Source organism: Mirounga leonina, unplaced genomic scaffold (genome assembly GCF_011800145.1).
Source record: "Mirounga leonina isolate KUSES-001 unplaced genomic scaffold, KU_Mleo_1.0 Mir_53, whole genome shotgun sequence".
NCBI lineage: Eukaryota > Metazoa > Chordata > Mammalia > Carnivora > Phocidae > Mirounga > Mirounga leonina.
The window spans coordinates 70,635,170-70,656,795 of NW_023270807.1; the positions used below are offsets into that span (position 1 = coordinate 70,635,170).

General features: G+C 38.4%; 1 protein-coding gene across 1 annotated transcript in view; it reads right to left on the reverse strand.

Moving 5' to 3' along the window:
- Positions 1–229: 229 nt before the first annotated feature.
- FRK (fyn related Src family tyrosine kinase) overlaps positions 230–21,626 on the reverse strand; it is a 98,930-nt gene continuing 77,533 nt past the window's right edge. Inside the window, exons 3-8 of the mRNA XM_034990334.1 lie at positions 17,304–17,467; positions 15,492–15,660; positions 11,509–11,667; positions 2,632–2,813; positions 1,388–1,553; positions 230–999 (exon numbers count right to left, since the gene is read on the reverse strand). Of these exons, the coding sequence (XP_034846225.1) occupies positions 788–999; positions 1,388–1,553; positions 2,632–2,813; positions 11,509–11,667; positions 15,492–15,660; positions 17,304–17,467 (1,052 nt within the window). The 3' untranslated portion in view covers positions 230–787. The remainder of the gene's footprint in view (positions 1,000–1,387; positions 1,554–2,631; positions 2,814–11,508; positions 11,668–15,491; positions 15,661–17,303; positions 17,468–21,626) is intronic.

Consider the following 21,626-nt stretch of genomic DNA (forward strand, 5'->3'; position numbering starts at 1 on the left):
TATTTCTCAGATTTTGCAGGCCACTAGATGTTTCTCACATATTTCCATAGATAATAACTCATCTGCTTTGCAATCTGATTCTTAACATTATGAGATTAAAACTAATGTAGATGATTCTCAGATGACACATACTGAGGTACAGAAAAATCCCATCATTTCCTTCTACAAAATGAGAGAAATTTTAATTCTTTTTCTCAACAGCTGCTTCATTTTTTTATGCATAGGAAAAAATATGTGCAATTGCTCCAAGTACAATCAAGTCATTTCACATGGCTTTACCATCATTGTAGTTACAGGATATTTTAAAAGAGAAAAAAAAATCTCAAAGCACAGGTCCTGCTGTGCAGCAAAGCAATCAGATTCCTTCATAATAACAGCCTGATGGGATTCAGCAATCCGAGGAATAATGAATAACCACTCTAATCAGTAAACAGGAAAATGCTACAACAGTCACTGAGTAAAAATTGACTATCATCTGTTGATCCTCTTGATCGGTATTTCAAACAATAAATAGAAATGTTTAAGTATTTTTTAAAAAGAAAAATAACTGTGTTTCTGTGTTTGATTTTTGCCAGGCAGTGATAAAATATCATCCTAGACTTTCGTGCAGTGTTGCCCAGTCACGTATAATGCACCTATAATCTTCTTCATAATACACGGACACACTGACCCTATCACTCGAATATGTCAAGGTAAGTTCTTCTGGCAGTTGATTAATAAGGTTGTATTTCTGGACTGATTATTGAACTCTTTTGTTACTTGATTATTTAATGTTCTTCTTCAGTGTTCATCTTACGAAGTTATTTGTATCTGAAAATGAAAAGTCTGTTTCAAAATAGTCTTCAAGTTCCCAATGCAGTTTCTCAAATGTTGGCCGTTCCTTAGGCTCTGCGTTCCAACACTCCCACATGATGTTGTAGAACTGTGGTGGACAGTTAGGTGGTTGAGGGAGTCTATAGTTTTGACCCAACATCTGGATTACCTGAGCACCTGTCATGCCTAAATAACATAGAAAGGAACCAACAAAAAACAAGTTAAAGTTCAGGGTCTTAAATTCATAGATAATTATATTCAAGATTACAAAGCAAACTGATTTCCTTGGTGAAGCTATGAGGTCTACCATCCCCTTCCCAGGCTGCAGAGATTAAACTACATCTTGCAGCAAGTAATGTCCATAAGACTGCAATTCAAGAGCAAAGGAGAAAGGGGCAATAAACTACCTCATTAATGCAAATCATCATCATCAAATTTTATCTATTATGCTCCCACAGGCACATGGTATGGTCAGCCCCATAACTCTGCCCTCTAAGTCTGGGCAAAGCAGTTAAAGTCACACCTAAGTAAGTGACCTGCAGCAGAAAGGCCCACTTCAGAATTAATTACTCACCACTATAAGGCACTTTGCCATAAGTAATGATTTCATAAAGAAGGATTCCAAATGACCACACGTCGGACTTAATGCTGAATTTATTACCACGAATGGCTTCGGGCGCAGTCCACTTCACTGGCAGCTTTATTTCTTGTTTGGATTCATAGATGTCTTCATTATCTACCTGTTAATGCATTAAGGAATCAAGCCAAGTTCAAGTGATATATATATTTTTTTTTTTTTTTTGCTACCCTCATTTCACATTAAACCTGTTTAATGTGTAGCCTGTTTCACATTAAAATTTAGAGGGAAAAGTTTCAAAATGAGCTTAGTTCAATTGATAATTATAGTAGCAAATTCCAAATCTGGCTTATAAGATGGAGAAATCTATGAGAAGTCATTAATAAAATATTATTTAAGAGCCTACTATGTGCTAAAAACAGCACTGAGAGGAGCACTCTACTGCATGTGGGAGAACTCACGTGTGATGGTCTTCAGCAAATTTAAAAAAAGGAAAGCAAAGTCTGTCTGTTTCCAGACTTACTGTTGGTATTAGAGAGCCACTGACTTTAATAATTACCATGTTGCCACTTTCTGATACTGAAAAGTAGGATCCAAATTATTTAAATTAATATATCAAGTCACTGAGCTTCTAATTAACTTATAAAAAAGGTAATGAATTCATGAAGATCAAAAGAGAATCACTTATATGTTGTGTTTCATGTTCCACACCCATATTTGTAGGGCACAAGGTAGAAATTAAAAATTAAATTCAGAGAAAAACACCTAATAGTATGTCACTAATGTCAGTGTCTTTTGGCCTGATGTCATGACATGGGGAGAGGGGCAGTAATTAAAAAGTCAGTGATTGCTAAAGAGTTCTGGCAGTGTGAATATTAATCTGGCAGAAAGTGAGCAAAGGTGGATGGGGTAACTATACAAAATGTGCTGCTTTTTGTAAGGAAAATTGAGGCAAACCAACAGAGGCTCCTGTACTGAAAAGCAGATCATTAATCCAACCACAAACTTAATCACATACTTTCCCATCTGGTTAGGCATCATTTTCTCTGTTTCTTTCTCCTTGGTGAAGAAATAGAAACAGGAGGTAGTTTATCTGTAAGGCCTTGGGCTATTGAAGTGTTCTACAGACCACAGAACTTGGAGAAACATTATTCTGAAGAACAACAGTAAATCTATTAGTCTGCTGGTATGTTAGACTTCTGACCTGTGACAAAACCTAGTTAGAACAAAACAAAATTCACCTTAAAAACTCTTGCAAGTCCAAAATCTGCAACTTTGTAGATATTATGTTCACCAACCAGGACATTTCTGGCAGCCAGATCTCGATGAATGTAGTTCTGGGACTCCAGATAAGCCATCCCAGAGGCAACCTGCGCAGCCATGTCTACCTGCTGAGTCAGATGGATTTTTGTCCCAGCATCATCTGAGCAATAAGAGAAAGTAAGAGATTGACTTTGGAGAACATGTGAATTATTGAAGTGAATTCTGAGAATTTTGATGAATGAGCTGTCGGTGGGATTAAGTGCCATAGCACTGATCTGTTGAGCAAAGAAACATAATTAATACAGACCATTCATTTCCTGTGAAGGGTCAATGAGGCAACAATTTTCAGAGTCCAAACACATTCCAAGGCTGTGGCCCTCTCTCCCCTGAAGGAACATTCCACAGAGAAAGAAACAACAGTATCACGTAATTCGAATACAGCTCTAAAGATCTGAAAGAGTCCAGGTATTGCCATTTTCCATAGCACGCATCATTGACTCATCTCTTCATGGAAAAGTTACTTGGTTACTTGGTTGCCTCTAGATTTCCTTCAAACATTTCATAATTTTAGTCTTTGAAGCTATAAAATAATACTAATTTGCATGGCTGAGCCAATGAAAAGTTCTCATTCTTCCATCATATTGGGTTTTTTTTTTTCTATCATATTGTTCTTAAAAACTAGCTCACTAACAAAAATGAAGGGTCTATCAGTATTTATAAAATGTGTATGTTACATTTGTACTCCATTAAGCTTGATATACTTTTTTTTTAATTTCCTTTTTTAAGCCTGTTATTCTTAGAAATAGTTCACTCATCTCTCCAGGCACGGACATGCCTTTAATAGACATAGTTTCTACCACTACTCATCCTATATAATTAAGTTTAGGAAAGTAGACTCAGTTTGATCATTAATAGAGAGGTTAGGGTTATTCTTTGCTGACTCTGTGCAGTGGGGTCAGCCATCCCTGGATACTGTTTAGCTACCATACTCTTAGTAGATGTCTTCAGATTTCTGAAGAATTAAAAAGGTCTCCTATAAATCCAAACTATCATCATCCCTGACTCAATAAGCCAAATATTACCAAAACTGTGTTGAATTCACGGTCAAGAGTCTTAGATACAACTTGACTTGAAAGGTAACTCTAGCTCAGGGGTTAGAAAACTGGCTTGAGGCTAGAGTGCCAAGATCTGGATCAGAGCTTTGCCTCACATTTCTTCCTGACCTCAGGCAAGCTGTTTAACACTCCTGTGCCTCCGTTTCTTCATCTATATAGTGGTCATTGTAATTCCCTTATGGTATTAGTTGTTAAAATGAGAATTAAAATGAGTTAATACATGTAAAACACTTAAAGCAGAACCTGGCACCTAGAAAGAACTCAGTAAATCCTACCTGTTTTTATTATCATTGCTGCTGCCTAAGCAGAATTAAACAGTTTAGGAATTGTTAAGGTAGAGATGCATATGGATTACCCAAATGGAAATGCCTAAATGAAGACAAACATATGGCTCTGGAGCTCACATGCAGCTAAAGATACCAACTTAACAGTCATAGTTTGTGGGTAGAGTTAAACATTAGAAGTGGGTGAGACTGTTAGGAAGTGACAGAATCATGAGAAACACCAACATTTCGGGTGGACAGAGGAAGATAAACCTACAAGAAGACTGAGAAAAATCAGCCGGAAGAATGAAAGATAAACCAGAAGAGAGCATCCTAACAGTCAAAGGTTTTGAGAAAGTCACCACCATTGTCAAATTCCACAAGTCAGTCCAGCAAGATAAGGTCTAAAAGGTATTTATTAAATATTACTAGGCAGTCATTGGTGACCTTAGTGTTATAAAGAGCACTTTCACTGGAGATGGGGGATAAGGGGTTGAGGGCAGAATGGGAGCTGAGAATATGGAGACAACAATTTCCAAACCCTAGTCAAGAAGGGAAGACAACAGGGAGTTGGCAGAGAATAAGTCAAGGGAAAGCAATTAGCAGGAAATTCATGATTGTGAGAGGCTGTCAATGACATGGTACTCAGGGGGTTTCTGGAGTGCTAGCCCCGTTCTCATTCTTGATTTGTACAGTGGCCATACCATTGTTTATTGCTCACTTCTAATTAATGATAAATTATACTATATGATGTGTGTCCTTTATGCATGCCATCTTTTCAATAAAAAATGAAATAAATAGGGGCACATGGGTGGCTCAGTTGGTTAAGCATCTGCCTTTGGCTCAGGTCATGATCCCAGGGTCCTGGGATGGAGCCCCACATCGGGCTCCCTGCTCAGTGGAGTGTCTGCTTCTCCCTCTCCCTCTGCCCCTGCTTGTGTTCCCTCTCTCGCTGTCTCTCTCTCTGTCAAATAAATAAATAAAATCTTTTAAAATAATGAAATAAATAGAGTTGAGGACATTTTTTTAATGGTATAGATCTAAGCACTCTGTGTGCATACATACATATATATTTATTTTTTAACGCAAGCAGCATATTTAAATACTATGTGTGGTGAAACTAAGTGCTCACTGACCCTTTTCTTTTGCCCTTTTCTTCCTGGGCAAACATAGAAGACTATGTTGCCCATCTTCCCTAGCAGTTAAATTGGGCCATGTCACTAATTCTGTGCACTGCAACGTGTGCAAAAGAGCACGTTCGTCACTTACAGGCCTGATCCTTAAAATCTCCCACATTTTTGTAGCTAGAAGAAATACATTTTGAAATGGCAGGGCCACATAATGAAAGAAGTCTAAATCCCTATGTCACCATTTAAAGAAAGCCATGTAGCAAAGCAAGTCTGATGCATATCAAAAATGCATATTTTTGTTATGTCACTAAAATGTTTGAATTGTATATTACAGCAGCTAATATTGATCATTCAGTATAAAATGAGATGTAAGCAAAAAGACAAAACATAACTTTTTTAAAAAAGATTTTATTTATTGGGGCACCTGGGTGGCTCAGTCAGTTAAGTGTCTGCCTTCTGCTTGGGTCATGATCTCAGGGTCCTGGGATGGAGCCCTGAGTCGGGCTCACTGCTCATCGGGGAGTCTGCTTCTCCCTCTCCCTCTATCCCTCTCCTCTGCTTGTGCCTTCTCTCTCTCTCTCAAATAAATAAAAAGATTTTATTTATTTATTTATTTACTTACTTACTTATTTATGTATTGAGAGAGAGAGAGAGAGCAGGGGGAGGGGCAGAGGGAGAGAGAGAATCTCAAGCAGACTCCACGCTAAGCATGGAGCCCATCACAGGTCTCGATCTCACACCTGAGATCATGGTCTGAGAGTCAGACGCTTAACTGACCGAGCCACCCAGGTGCCCCAAAGACAGAGCATAACTTAGTGTGCAGCATAATGGCAAAGTATTGCTGCTCTATTGGCCAAAATAGCTATGCCTTTTGATGCCAAATTAACTCAATATGAAAAGAAATGTACAAACGTCAAGATAAACTGGTGACTAGTCCTAGGTCAAGTGATAGACAGTTTCTAAAATGGCTTCTCATATTCTCTATTTCCTGGTATTTGTGCTCTTATGAAATTCCCTTCCATTAAATGTGGTTTGGACCACTGACTCACTTTTAACAAATAAAATACAGCAGAAGTGATGGGGTATGACTTCCAAGATAAATTATAAAAGACTGTGGCTTCATCCTGCAGGCACTCTCCTCTCTCTTGCTCTCTCACTTGTTCACTCTGATGAAGCCAACTGCCATGTTGTAAGTTGCCCTATGGAGAGGTCCACGTACCAAGGATCATAGGGCAGCTTCAGGCCAACAACCAGCAAGAAACTGGCTTCCTCAGTCCAACAGCCCTGGAGAAACCAATTCCTGCCAACAATCACATGAGTGAGCTTGGAAATAGATCAACCTCCCCTAGAGCCTTCAGATAACTGAAGCATCTGCCAACACCTGACTGCAGTCTTGTGAGAAACCCGGGCGTAGAAGACCCAGCTCAGCTGTACCTGGATTCCTGACCACAGAAACTGTGAGATAATAAATGCTTGCTGTTTTAAGCCACTAAGTTCTGGGTAACTTGTTGTGCAGCAATAGATAATGAATATAGGTTCACGTTAAGAAACTAATGCCAGTGTTATGCATACAGTTAAAAGCATAGACTACGGAGCCAGACTTCTGGGTTTGAATTCTGGCTCAACCACCTTGGATAAGTTATTAACCTCTCCATCCCTCAGCTTCTTCCACTGTAAGGTGGAAATGATGATAACAATAATAATAATAATACTCATCTCATCGGGTTGTTAGAAGAATGAACTAAGTTAATATTTGTACAACACTTAGAAAATGCCTGGCAGGGGTGCCTGGGTAGTTAAGCAGGCGATTAACCTTAATCAGTTGGTTAAGCATCTGATTCTTGGTTTCAGCTCAGGTCATGATCTCAGGGTCGTGGGATTGAGCCCTGCATCTGGCTCCATGCTCAGTGCAGAGTCTGCTTGTCCCGCTCCCTCTCCTTCTGTTCCTGACCCCCTCCCCCCACCACTCATGTGATCACTCTCTCACTCTCTCCAATAAATAAATAAATAAATAAATAAATAAATAAATAAATAAATATATCTTTAAGAAAGAAAGAAAGAAAGAAAAATGCCTGGCACATAGTAAATACTATACGGTGGCTTTTTTTTTTTAAAGGAAAAAAATGAATATATATGCACCTCTCCTACCACTATCCCATATGGTTGATTTTCACTACATCACCTCATTTTATGCTCAGAACTACTGAAGTAAGTATTGTTATTATTTGTCCCCTTCCATAGCAGTTTCTGCTACTTAGAAGAACAAGTAATAAGTTGTAGAGTGGAGATTCAAGTTCGGGCATGTTTGAGGTTGAAATCTCACGCTCTTAAAAACTATTCTATAAAAAAAAAGAAGTAGAAGGTAGAGGGAGGGGAAGAATGAAGCGGGGGAAATCGGAGGGGTAGACGAACCATGAGACACGATGGACTCTGAAAAACAAAGTGAGGGTTCTAGAGGGGAGGGGGGTGGGAGGATGGGTTAGCCTGGTGGTGGGTATTGAGGAGGGCACATTCTGCATGGAGCACTGGGTGTTATGCACAAACAATGAATCATGGAACACTTCATCTAAAACTAATGATGTAATGTATGGGGATTAACATAAGAATAAAAATAAAATAATAAAATATATATACTCAGAAAAAAAAAAAACTATTCTATACTCCTTCCTAAAACTTACCTTACACATGATTCCTGAGCACCGGAATGGTGGGGCTACAGTTGTAGGTCAGCTAAAGAGTATCTCAATGAAAATACTCCTGTCTACTTTAGGCCATCTAAGTGAACTGTCCATGAGATTGATTAACAACATGCTAGGACTCTATTTATTTTAAAAAATATGTATGTACGTAAAAAAAAAATGCAGGTATTTATTCTTTTTAAATTTCAATAAGAAATACCTGACATCAATTACCCTCAAAGCTGAAGTTTTTTGACAAGCCTCTTCCATTTTGGAGAAATTTATTACAAAAAAATATTTAGCCAAGCTTAGGGACTACAAAGCTGGTTCTATGGAAAAATATGTATGTCCTTTCAACTATCAAATATGACATCTAATCCTATTACAGTGGATATAAAAAGTTTTCACTGACAGGCACAATAGAGAAGAAAATTGAGTAATAACACGTTTTCTACCCTGAGAGACTGCAGTGGCCTGGGAAGTGCCCAAGTAAACTTCAGAACACACTTCCAGTACAACAGCCAGTTGTCAAAACTGATATAAAGGTTCACAGGCCTGTGACAATTTACATCTGCCACAAGAAAATATTTTCAGTTATGTTCCATTACTCAAGAGTCTTTCATCTTATAACAGTTATCATGGTGGGCTGTTTAAGAGGGCAGATTCATTTTAAGATCACTTTGTTGAATTTAAGCCCTCTTGATTGGGAAGGGATTGTCTGTAATGAGCATCTCTTCATTACTCCTCATGGCTACTAAGTATCTTGACAAATGAAGGCCTTGGTAAACTTGACCCTTAAGGTCCAACTCAGAATATGACAGGGTTTGTGCTGACCCCTGAGTAAAACACATCAACAAACCACAAAAATCCTCACTGTCAAAGGAGTTCATAATTAATAAGTGGATCTTGTCAAGCTGACACAAACACTGACAAACTAAAGTGTCTCAAAACAAGCTCAACCCCGAGTCTTGATATTAGGTTCAGAATAGCCCCACTTAATTTATCCATTAATTTTCTCATTCAGTCAGTCAACACATACATAATTAGTGCACACCTTCTATGTGCCTGACACTGTTCTATCACTAAAACAAAGAAAAATCTCTAACCTCCTGGAGTTGTATTTTAGAAGGTACTTACAATAAGCCACAAAACAAAGTCATACATTATAAGATGATCAGCAGCTAAGAAAAGAAAACAAAAAAAAAAAAGCAGGAAAGAAGCATACAAAGAGATAGAAGAAGATTAAATTTTAGAATTCAGAGGGTGACCAGTGAAGGACTCACCATAATGGAAACATCCGAGGAAAGACTGCAGAAGTGAGGAAGTGAGCTATAGGGATGTTAATGGGGGTGAAATTCAGATAGAGGAAGGAGCAAGTGCAAAGGGCCTGAAGCAAAGCACATGTGGAAGATATGAAGAGCAGCAAAAGGCAATGCAGCTGACAGAGTCAAGGGAGATAACGGAGACGTTGGGGGAGATGTGGAGACAAGGGAGAGAGGTAATGGAGAGCTGGGCCATGTAGGACTTTAGAGGTTGTACACAGAGAACCAGTGAGAGTCACTGAGGCTTTGAGCTGAAGAGGGACACGATCTGATTTACATTTTAACAGGATCTCTCCAACTCCTGTGTTGAGAAGAGACCGAGAGGAGCAAGAACCAAAAGAGGGAGACCACTTAGGAGGCTGCTGCACCATCCAGAAGAGAGCTGATGATGGCTTGGACCAGGGTGGGTGTGCAGAGAGGTGCAAAATTCTGGATATATTTTGAAAAAAGTCAACTGGATTTGCTGATTGGTTAGATGGAAGCTGTGAGAAGAAGTAGAGATGATCCAAGAGATTAGGCTGAGTGTTGACATCGTCAAAGAAGGAAAGACCACAAGAGCAGCCAATTATTGAGGATAATATAAAATCAGTTTTGGACATGTTTTGAGATTTTTAATGGACATATGTAGTAGAAATTCTGGCTGTTCACAAACATTTATTTTTTTCTCCTTTCAACCACGTTAGAGGACTGTACTACCCTATTCCCTCTGACTTGGTTTGACCAGATAAAAAGGCACAGAAGTTATCTCTGCATCTCCCGACTGGAGCTCTAAGAGCCAGAACGAGATTAGTCTCATCCCCTTCCCCTGCCAAGGTGATCAAAACACCTGAGCCACCAACCAATCTATTTTGCACACATTATATGAGCAAGAAATAAATGCCTCTGGGATTTGGGAGACGGGGTGCTGCTGCATCACATCTATGTTATCCAGAGAAGCATTCAAGTAGAGTCAAGAAAGCAGTTGGATTTATGATTCTGAAGTAATGGAGGGATGTAATTTGAGAAATCTTTGATACATAAATGTTATTTAACCCTGAGACTGACTGAGCTTAGCAAGGGAACTAGTGATGTTGCAAAATTCCAAAATGTTGAGAGATCTGAGAAATGAGAGAAATCACATAGATGGGAGAAGAACCAACAAAAAAGAGAGGAGGAAAAGCCATTGAGTGAAGTGTCCTGGAAGCCAAATGAAGGAAGTGCTTCCATTATTTCAAGTCCATTGAAATAAATGCTATGAACAGGTCTGAGGACTGAGAATTGACTATTAGATTTACCATCGTGATTGTTACAAGTGGCCTTGACAAAGCATTTTTATTAAAGATGACCCAAGATGGCTACTGTACTTTTGTCCCTGGAAATAAGGCAAAAGGGGTCAATGGCTGAGGTTAGTCTTACTCTGGTGGCTAATATATTCTGATATTGTTAAATTTGCTATCTTTATGCAAATGAGCTAGGCATATTTTTTTAACAGCATTTAACAGGCCCATGTTCTTTGTTCCTCTTTTCCACCTTTGCGATTTAATACCACCAGCTTCACAAGTCACCCTGAAATCAGAGAATACTCTTATCTTTCTAATATCTTTGTTCTATTAGTCTCACCTCCCTTTACCTCTACACGTTCTATCAATCCGACTCTGACATTTCAAGCAAGCATAGAAAAAGTCTCTTTTTTAAGCATGAATTATTCTCTCAGTACTTGATCTCCACTACTTTGAACATCTCATTTTAATACTCATTATATTGTTGCATATTAAATTATTCATTTGTAATAAACATCAAAATTTTACAATGCCCTTAAGTCTGCTCTGACTACAGGAAGCAGATGTAGAAATAAAGCAATAGTATATTTCTGCTTTTTAGTCTGAAAATTCTAATGTTGCCTAGCCGTGGAAGTATTTTAAATACCAACAAGTACAATGTTGTCAAACACTGGCAAAGGAAAAAGAATGAGGGTACCTCTCCCTATCTCCCCAAAGGTATTCCATGTCCCCTAATTCTGGGCCATAGAACAAATTGGTCCATGACTGATAATGGTCCATTAGTTATTGTAGGAAACAAAGCATCATGTAAAACATGGTGTTTCATAGTCTTCAGTTTTCTACATTACATTTATGTGTTCCAATATGTCTATTGTGAACAATTTGTTCTTCGCTACATAAATATTTTTCCTCCTTTTGGTACACAGTATATATCCTATTAAAATGTAGTTGAGCCATTCACTGTTAAGACATTCATTCTCACAGATATCACACTGGGTTATAGAAGGCTTGCTAAATTGACATTTATAGGACTAGCTAAACTAAATTCCTCTTTTTTTTTTTTTCCTTTTATTAAGTCTTTAGCTTACTTTGGAGATATTCTTGCAGACTTCCATGTCTCATCAACTCTGTAATAATATAAATTGGATCTTCTAAAGTGCAAACAGCATAAAGCTGGATAAGCTTTGGATGTCTTAGATTCTTCATTATCTGTGCCTCCCTCAGGAAGTCCTTTGGATCCATTGAACCTGAAACAAGAAAAGGAGGAAATCACTTCATGTTATTGAGGCATTCCTATCCTCACAGCAGTCTGGTGGGAATCACTAAGATTGCTTCCTGCTTCTCAGTAAAGTAAGAGCATTGGTGTCACAAATCTTCAGATTTATCAAAGAAGAGAATCAGTCCAACCAGGGCAACCTAATAGCTGACGTGTTGGTGCATCAAGGGGGTGTAATTTATGTGTTATGACCTGTAGGTGAAGAGAGGTTGATGCTGGTCCATATGAAAAATGAAGGGAAAAGGAGTGACTGACAGTCTAATTGATAAAACAAGGCCAGCAAATTAAGAACACAAAGAGAAGACATTCTATTACCGTGAATGCTGCAGGACACTGAATGTTTAATTACTGCAGCCAGAGCTTTTTGGTCCAGGATCCAGAGAAGACTGATAGCTGCCCTGTCCCTGGTACCCACTGTGGGAACAGCTGGATAACAATCCTAAAGCAATGACATTCTGCCATATTTATGTCCTTCATTCTGTAGGGATATTTGGTAAAGGCCAAGGAGAAAACATTCAAGGGCTACACCCAAAACTTAGTGGGGTTTTTTTACCAGTCTTCTATGTCTAACTTGAAATTGATCTTCAACATTTTCTCCTATATTAATACTTCTGTAGTCAGACTCTTAAGAGCTTAGCAGAATGATAAGGAGACAGTATTGGGACCTATTATGAAGACTTGCCTACAATTACATTGTATTTTAATGGCTCAACTCTTACCATGCAAAGTGCCAAGTAGTTAACAACAAATAAAGTCTAAGAAGAGGAAGGATACCTGGAGTTTATATTTCATCAGTAATTTTTAAAAATCTTTCAATTTTTTTTAGGATATGATGTTTCAGAGACATTACTGTAACTGAAGGAATACTGTCATTTCACATCTCAGTATTCACCACGGATAGTGCAAATATCATTTCCACTGATGCTCAAAGAGACTGTTCCATTCATCTGTCTCATGATGAAGACTTCATGACTGATATTTGAACCCAGGCATGGATAAGCTTTGACATTCTAAGATAACACTCCAACTTGTTTATTAATATGAAGTTAAGGAGAGTTACATGTGACTTGCAGACCATTTCACATAAAGCATTTAGGCAGTCTATCCTTTGGTATTCCCTTGAGAGTGTAGAAGTTCAGAACACAGGCTTGGTCAAACTCCAGATTCTGATCAAATCTTAGCTCACTGTGTGATCTTCAGCAAGTTACCAAATGTCTCTGAACTTCAATTTCTTCATCTGTAAAACATGGCTAAAAACCCGACTGATACCATAATATCATCACCGGGAAACAGCAATACCTGGCATATGTATATTCAATGACTATTGGCCATTATTTGTATTATTATTAATATGCATACTCTAGGAAAAACCAAACACATCAACTCTATTTTCTCACAGACTGAGGAGGGGAAGGGGCAAGGACTCAAAGAGGGAGAAGAGAGAAAAATGACCTATTCTCATTTCCATCATGATTTTCTATGCTTCCTCCATTCCATCCCTACCATTGGTTTGCTCCACATAATCAAATAGTGGCAAAATGGAGCTGAAAAGAAAAGAGGCACCCAAAACATAATAAAGGACTTTCTTCTTGTTGCAATTAGTCTGGCCTATGGTCAAGTATGGATATAGTGGGATTCTCCCCACCCACCCCCAAAATAATCTGATTCATGAAGCTTCCAGTGATAAAAGCAATTACTATCACCATTCAGGCAATTTATATATACAGTATGTTTCTACCCTAATGCTTTGGTAGCCATCAGATTCGTGGAATGCAGGACACTCAAATCATTGCCAAGTCAGACTCTGCCCAAGAGCTGGACCCACGGGACATCAGGAGCCTCGGCGCGAGACGTCTGCTCAGAGCTCTCCGTAGCATCACTGGTTACAGCTGACCAGCTGCACAGCAGAGACCCAATTTCAACTCAGCTAGTAATGCAACATTAAATATTAATTTTTGCCTGTCAAAGCTACTGTGGGAGTTGATTTCAGGCTCGTCTTTATTGCGTGGTAGTATGCTAAGCAATAAATAGCTGCTAAGATTGATTAATGGCCCCGGTGAAGTGAAGACATTTAACCAATCACCAAAGCTGTTTGCTGCTATTACACTGTAAATCAATAATAATTATTCCTGTTGGAGAGAAAACCATCGTGGCTTTTTTTTTTAATATAAGAAATGCGATTTTTTTTGTTGTTCTCTTTTGACCTCCAGAAGGCCTTCCTTCAAGAACAATGTTAGGATGAATAGCTGGCTGCTTCATTTTTGGAAAACAATGATTAGATTGGGAAATAAAGCTTAGGCTCAATTGTCAACAAGCTCAGGATTCAAAATAATATATATGCAGTGATTGGGAAAATCTCAGGTGCTGGAATAGATCGTCCTCCCCTGGAGTGCTCACATGACATCTGGCCACTCAAAAGTGCTTCTCCATCACTTCAGAAGGCAGGTGTAGATGCTGAGACCGAAGTCCTGCACTAGCGAATCTGCACCTCAGTGGACAGCTGTCAGCAGCCCCACTGAAGCTAACATTTATTAAGAACTCACTTGCGTGTGATCCCAGTCCCCACCAAAAACCCATTTTCACAAAGATATGATGTCAGAAAAGGGAATGTGACATGATCTAATACTGAACTATGTTCAAGTTGTTTACCTCAAAACTTTTAAATATCCTATGACACTCCTGTGAATTCACTGTGGTGCCCCGAAGTGCCTTGGCACACAGTTTGGGAACCATGGTGTTACACAAGACTGCTACCCAGCAGCACCCAGATGCTCAAGTTCTGTCACCGGGAGGCTTTCTGAACCCTTAAGGATTCTGGGTTAGGTAAAGAAGGAAGGTCCCCCAGAGAACTATATTCTAGCCTCTGGTTATTATTCCTGCCTATGTTATTAGAAGTAGATATGAGGCAACTACAGTAATGTCGTACTGTCATGGAATGTTACTTCACTGGGGTGATGCAACAGGGATAGGTGTGGGTTCAAATTCCAGCTCTGCCACTGACTGACCTTACAGTAATAATAATAATGATGATGATGATGATGATGATAATTAAAATAAGAACAGTTTTTCCTGGTCACTTACTATGAACAACAAGCTTTATTGTTGTTCAAGACATTATTCAAAGCATTTGCACTAATGACCCTCTTTTTTCCAAATGATAAAACTGAGACTTAAAGTAGTTTAAAACCTTACCTAAGTTCATAGGACTAGTAAGTTTTAGGAAAGTTACTTAATCTTTCTAAATTTTCTTATCCTGCTTTTAAAATGGAGGGGATAATGCCTGGCAGAATAAATATGATTTTAGTGTACTTTTAATTTCCATGATAGGAAAAAGGAAGATGGAAGAAAAAACTAGTTCCTACATTTCCAAATATGAGGGCATTTAGATGGACCCTTTTACCTTTTAACCATAAACAATTAGTATTTAATAAAATGGTTTCTCCCTGAAGATCTCCAAGATTCCATTGATTTGTTATTTTCAGTGAAGTCAGTATTTTTCATGAAGCCTAGGGAAAAAATGGGAAGAGGGATAATCCAAACTCTGAAGAAGAGATGCCTTGTTGAAATCTTGCACTGGGGATATTTTAAGCATTAGCTGATCGCAGGAACTTGCTCTTGCCTTTACAATCTAAAGCATGTTATACCTTCTTGTCACCTGGTCCAGAAAAAGTGATCACAACACTTGCATGGTACCTGCATTGGCTGTCCTGTGACCCCTTGGACATTGACAGTAGCAAGCTGAGCTTCTAAAAATCAACATCTGACATTTAAGCTTTGCCATTCTCAGTCTCGTACCTGGTTTTAATGTTTTTACTGCTACTGAAGCGGTATTGTTCCATAGGCCTTCCCACACTTCACCAAACTGACCAGATCCTAATCGCTTCAGAAGCTGTATGGACTGGCGGTCTATCTCCCACTGGTCCACGGTTTTATACGACAAATCAAAAGGCACTGGCACTTGCATCTGTTTCACAGAATAATTAGAATAATTATGAGAAAAAGATTTAAGAATTTGGGGGGTTGAAAATAATAGTCTAGGCACTTTTTAAGAAGACACCATTTTTAAAACCAAAACATTGTACATTTTATTCTAATTACTTTAAAATGAAAAGCAATCATGGCAGAATCTATAACATTGCCTCTTTGAGCTGATCTCCCCCCAAGTCTTGCTACATCAGGCAACCAGCTGTCCATCTGTCCCACCCCACATCCAATGCTACCCTTACGTGGGTCTGGCTTGATTTTCCTCTGACTTTTTGCCTAGCCAAATCCTCCCAATTTTAAGGCCCATTTGAAGTTCCACCTCATTCACAATTACTTCCCAAATTCTTTGGTCTATAGCATTTACCATATGTATCATATATTTTTGCATAATTAAAATGTTCATCTTGTTTCAAATTCATTTATGTATTTGTTCATTCATGTACTTGTTCGTTTAGTAAATACGTATTTTTCAAGCACCAACAAGGTGCCGTTCTGTAAACAGAACAGACAAGATCCCTGCCCTCCTGGAGTTCATCGTCTAGTTCATTATCGACCATCAGAAATTATCTTAGCTCCTCTGCCAAATCATCAGCACGTTGAGTACACACTTGTCCCCACCAGAATTCAACAATACTGGTTAACCTGAGTATTTTTTAAGCCACATCTTTGCATCAGGTAAGCTATTCTTAACATGAGCTTACATATTCTTGTGGGGTCATGCCTATATCATCCAAGATGAACACAGTTATACCAAAACTGCAGGTTCACTTGGCAAGATTTAAGTCATTGAATTCCCTACATACTGGACAAAGTTCTGCAACTTCTACTTGTCCATAAAATCTTGGTCAGGTGTAACCAGTAACCCTTCACTGATCATCCAGACATAAACCACAGGGCTGGCTGTCCCACTGACAGGACATGAGACCTGAACTCTGATGAGGAGCTGAGGTTTTGCCCCAGGACAGTGCAAGACCACTCCATAACTTTAAATAAGTCTAGGTAAAACATGCAACAACTGAATAATGATCGATGTAGATAAATTCTATAAATGTTGTTTGGCCTGGTCACACTGTTAGAGCAGTTAGTTAAATGACATCTCTATGCAGACCAGATAATGAGTCTAGTAATTTCATATTAATATTCTCGAATACAGATCTAAATAAGAATTATATTTGGGCACCTTTTTTTCCCTCCAGCCATATCATTAAGTACTCCAGTGGCAGGACAACAGATCAATTTCCTAGGGCAAAGAATGAATATTTTCTGTCTTGAGTGAGTGCCTTAGGTCAGGGGTTGGCAAACTTTTTCCGAAAAGAATGAGATAGTAAATATTTCATTCTTTGTGGGCCATGAGGTTTCTGTTGCAACTATTAACTCTGCTAGTATGGAGAAAAATCAAAGACAATTTGTAAATGAACGAGCATGCCCATGTTCCAATAAAATTTGGTATTTAAAAAATAAGTGTGGGACAGTATGGCTCATAGGCCATAGTTTGTCTATCCCTGCCTCAGGTAATCAAATGACCTTTTTTTTTTTCTGAACAGACAGATCACATGAGAGATACTCCAATATCTGAAGGAAAAAAGTTAACTTCAAAATGAACACAGCTTGAAAGCATTTCACCTTTAAACATGGTTTTCCCAGCGGGACACACAGGCCGTCACTCGTCTTGGTGTAATAGCTCACAAATTCATTCAGTGTTGAAAAGGTTCTTCTCTGGGTAAGGAAAAAGCCCCCTTCATCCAGTCTTCTGATTCTGTAGTGTTTCACAACCCTTTCATCTAAAACTAGAACCCAAAATAAGTCCTATTAATACACTTCTTGCCAAAGCCAAGCAGATTTACTTATTTTGCGGTGATAGTTTCAATGCATGGAATAAAATTTTCATAAGTTCTATTTATTTCACAACTTGGTTTCAGAAAAGACTTCAGGAAGTTTACAAAAGTTATATAGCAGAAGAAAAGGGAAAAAGAATTGGGAAATCACATTTAAAGGAAATATAAAATAAAAATAAAGGAGTGAGGTCACCACTAAAAAAGCTAGGCTTTGAGGCCTATTTGACTCGATTAAAACAAGCCATAAAATTGACTCTGTCATTCTAGGGGTGCCTGGTTGGCTTGGTCGGTAGAGCATGCAACTCTTGATCTCGGGTTCGTGAGTTCAAGCCCCACACTGGGAAGTAGAGCTCACTTAAAAAAAAAAAAAAAAAAAAAAATTGACTCTCATACCAGCAATGCAAAGAAGCAAACATTATCCGTTTCAGAAATACCCTAAGATGAAATCATAAAACTTGTTTAGAAACAGTTCAACTCTTCCTGGTACAGAGACCATGGAGAATTTTCTCCCATGAAATCCTATAAAGTGGAGAATAAAACAGTGTCCTCAGTACTACCAACAATAACATAAGGAATCCTGCAGGGCAGCTCGTTATACTGTCTCTAAATGCAGGCCGATAACAGAATGTCCAAGCACAGTCCAATAAAAGAAATTCCACAGGGCCTCAAATAATGCAATCCATGTATACAACTTTGCAGCACTACTGTTTGATCCAAGGACAAGTCTTGTAACAGCTAAAGGAATGAACAGACTGTACACCCTTTTTCAAATCATCTGACTTAGAGTGGGTGTTTTGTTGCTTTTGCTTACCACCAGCCATCCTCCCTTCTTCTGGTAATAGCACCCCAGTTTTCCTCAGCGAATCATTGCTCCTCTAAGAGCATGTGGTCCAAAGATATGGGTGCCAACCCTGAGCCAAGGAATGAACAGAGCCAAAAAGCCTCAAATCCAGGACTTGCGCTAGAGAGCTCTAAGAACACAGGAAGAAGTCTGTTGCTATGGTGGTTGTTTCGGTTTGGTTTCTGTTTAACTGCTGGAAGTTTGGAGCACCTGGCAAAATCTTGCCCCCAGGCAGGGAGAGAGCTTGCCTGAGAAGCTCTTTCCTTGATATGGAAAGTGAAGCTTAACCCCTGGAGCGCCCCCAAGCTTGGCTTCTCAGCTAGAAGCATCAATCAGTCACCTTTTTTACTTAAACTAGTTTGGATTGGGGACTTTTTTAAAGCACTTGCATTCAGAATACTGCCTGATACATTTCATAAGCTCGTCTTTCATTTAGCAAAGTTATTGGTAAGTATTGAGCAGCATTTACCAGAGATACAGATATTCCGAATTCCCTGCTAAATATAGACACTTGTGCTCCAATAACTGGTCAAGCTGGAGCAATGCTCTCATGAAAGAAAAGAAGACTGAGTAGAAGACAGCTCAATCCCAGCGTGGAGGTTTACTGAGGGCACGCTGCTGGGAGGGACAATGTTTTCCTCACAGAATAATCAGTGCACATCACAACGGCTAAAATAAAAAAAAAAAACAGACAATAGCAAGTGGTGACAAGGAAGTAAGAGTAACTGGAACTCTCATACACGGATGATGGAAGTGTAATTTTCACAATCATTTTAGAAAACTGTCATGGTCTACTAAAGTTGAACATAATCATACCTATAGGATAGTAATTCCACTCCAACGTATGTAACCAACAGAATGCACAATATATGCACCCAAACACAGGTACAAGAATGCTTTTAGCAGCATTGTTTGTAAGAGTCTAAACCTGGAAACAATCCAAATGTCCATCAACTGTAGAACAGACTAAGAAATTATTGTATGTTTGCCCAGGGAATACTGTACAGATATGTAAATAAACAAACTATAAATACACACATCAACATGAATGAATCTCACAAATATTATTGAAAACTATTATTTAAAACCATTATTTAAAAACTAGCAAAACTACTGACATTTGGAGTCAGACTGGCACGTTCGTAAGATTCTCTTTCTTGACTGGGTGCTGGTTTACACATGGGTGTATTCACCTTCTGAATGCTCATCAAACCAAACTCTTACAAATTGTGTACTTTTGTTACGTATGTCACACGTCAATTTAAAAGAATGTTTTTAGGGGCTCCTGGGTGGCTCGGTTGGTTAAGTGTCTGCCTTCAGCTCAGGTCATGATCCCAGAGTCCTGGGATCGAGCCCCACATTGGGTTCCCTGTTCAGCAGGGAGTCTGCTTCTCCCTCTGCCCCTGCCCCTTTCCCGCCACTTGTGCTCTCTCTCTCCCTGTGAAATAAATAAATAAAATCTTTGCAAAAAAAGAACTTCAATTGTTCTCTTACCAAAAAAAGGTAAATATGTGAGGTGATGAATGTATTAATTAATTCAGTGGGAGTAATGCTTTCACAAAGTATATCAAATCATCACATTGTAAACTTTAAATATCTTATAATTTTCTCAATTTTTCCTCAATAAAACTGAAAAAAAGAATCACATCATCTGCACACAGAAAAATATTTTAGTTTTTCATAATACAGAGGGTGGGAGTATATTCAGATTCCCCAAAAGCCATATAAGTTTCTTAAATTACAATTTTTGAAGTATCTGCAACATATTCTTATACTCTCTGATCTGTCAAGTTACCATTCCCACTGACTGTGACTCTTGGGACAATGTTAGTTGCCCTGAATAATCATCACCAAATGGAAGGTTTTATCAGGATATAGAGCTAAACTCATAACAATCCCTATATATGGATTAAAAGGCTAACAGAAAAATCAAGGAGAGCTGTCAACAATATTAGCCCAATTCATTTCTCCACAAAGCAATACAAATATTAGAAGTAGAAAGGTAGCTAAATAGAAAGCATACCTGCAATTTATATAAATGATTGGCCTGAAAATTCAAGCTTTCCCATTTATCAAACAGAAAAGTGCATAAATTATAGCTGAGATGTCTAGCAAGCCAGTAAGGTTATAATTGGAAATGATTGGAAGCAATAAAAAAAAATTCCCGCTTTTAAACAAGATGGACAATATCTGGTTTCAAACTGAAGTGGACTGTGTGAAAATTAAACATAAACAGGAATTCCTTTCTGATGCACCACAAAAGATCTAAAGATTTCCAAGCTGGAGACTAAAATCAATAAATGACTGAAGGGTTAAAGTACTCCCTGTGATTTTCTTAATAAGGGACGCAAATCTCAATGATTGATAAGGCTTTGGCAACTGTTATTGATTATAAAGAAAGCCTAAATAAATGTTTGCCAACTCTGTAAAGGTTTCAATTCTCAGCTGTAAAAACCAATACTTTGCAATACATTTAGCATTCTCAAGCACAATAAAAGTAATTTTGTTTAATATAAAAAGCAATAGATCTGGAAATGGGAGTCCCAGGTTACAATTTAACTTGTGTATGACCAAAAACACATCAATCTCACCTGGCTTCAGTTTCCCCATCATTAAAATAAAAGAGCAGGCTTTAAGAAATCTCCAAATTTCCAATTGTTTCCACCTTAGTAATCAAACATTTCTGATGGCTGTTGCTTTCTTTCCCTGAATTCCCATTACGTGTTGTAGTCCTTTCAAAAACAAGTAATTCTCACCTCAGAGCCTTGAGCACCACTTACTTGGATGCTTTTCCTACAAATCTGAATCTACTTATAGCCGGCCCTTCCTTCGGATCTCAGTTTAAATCCTCAGAACCACCCTTCTCCACCCACCCTATTGAATGCACCTCTCCCCAGCTCCCTCCTATCACCCCGTTTAACTAGGAAACTACTTATCTCGATAGAGGTGGCTCCCTGATGGCAGGGGCTCTGCTGTTTTGACCCAATATCTAATCAGAGTTTGGCACAGAGTAACACCTAACATAAACATCTGCTAAATGAATGGAGATGATTCACCAACCCTTGACTTTGAAGTGAAATACAAGCTTCTGAAATGTCTGCTGCAAAATTAAATAGAGATTTATATAAATATTTCAAGACAAATTCCCTGGAATTTTATTTTTAAAGGGAAGAAAACACACTTAGCCCCAGAATATAGATACTATTAGAGGATCGTCATTCAAATTTAGATCTTTTTTTTTTTTTAATTTCTGTAGCATAACACAGAAAT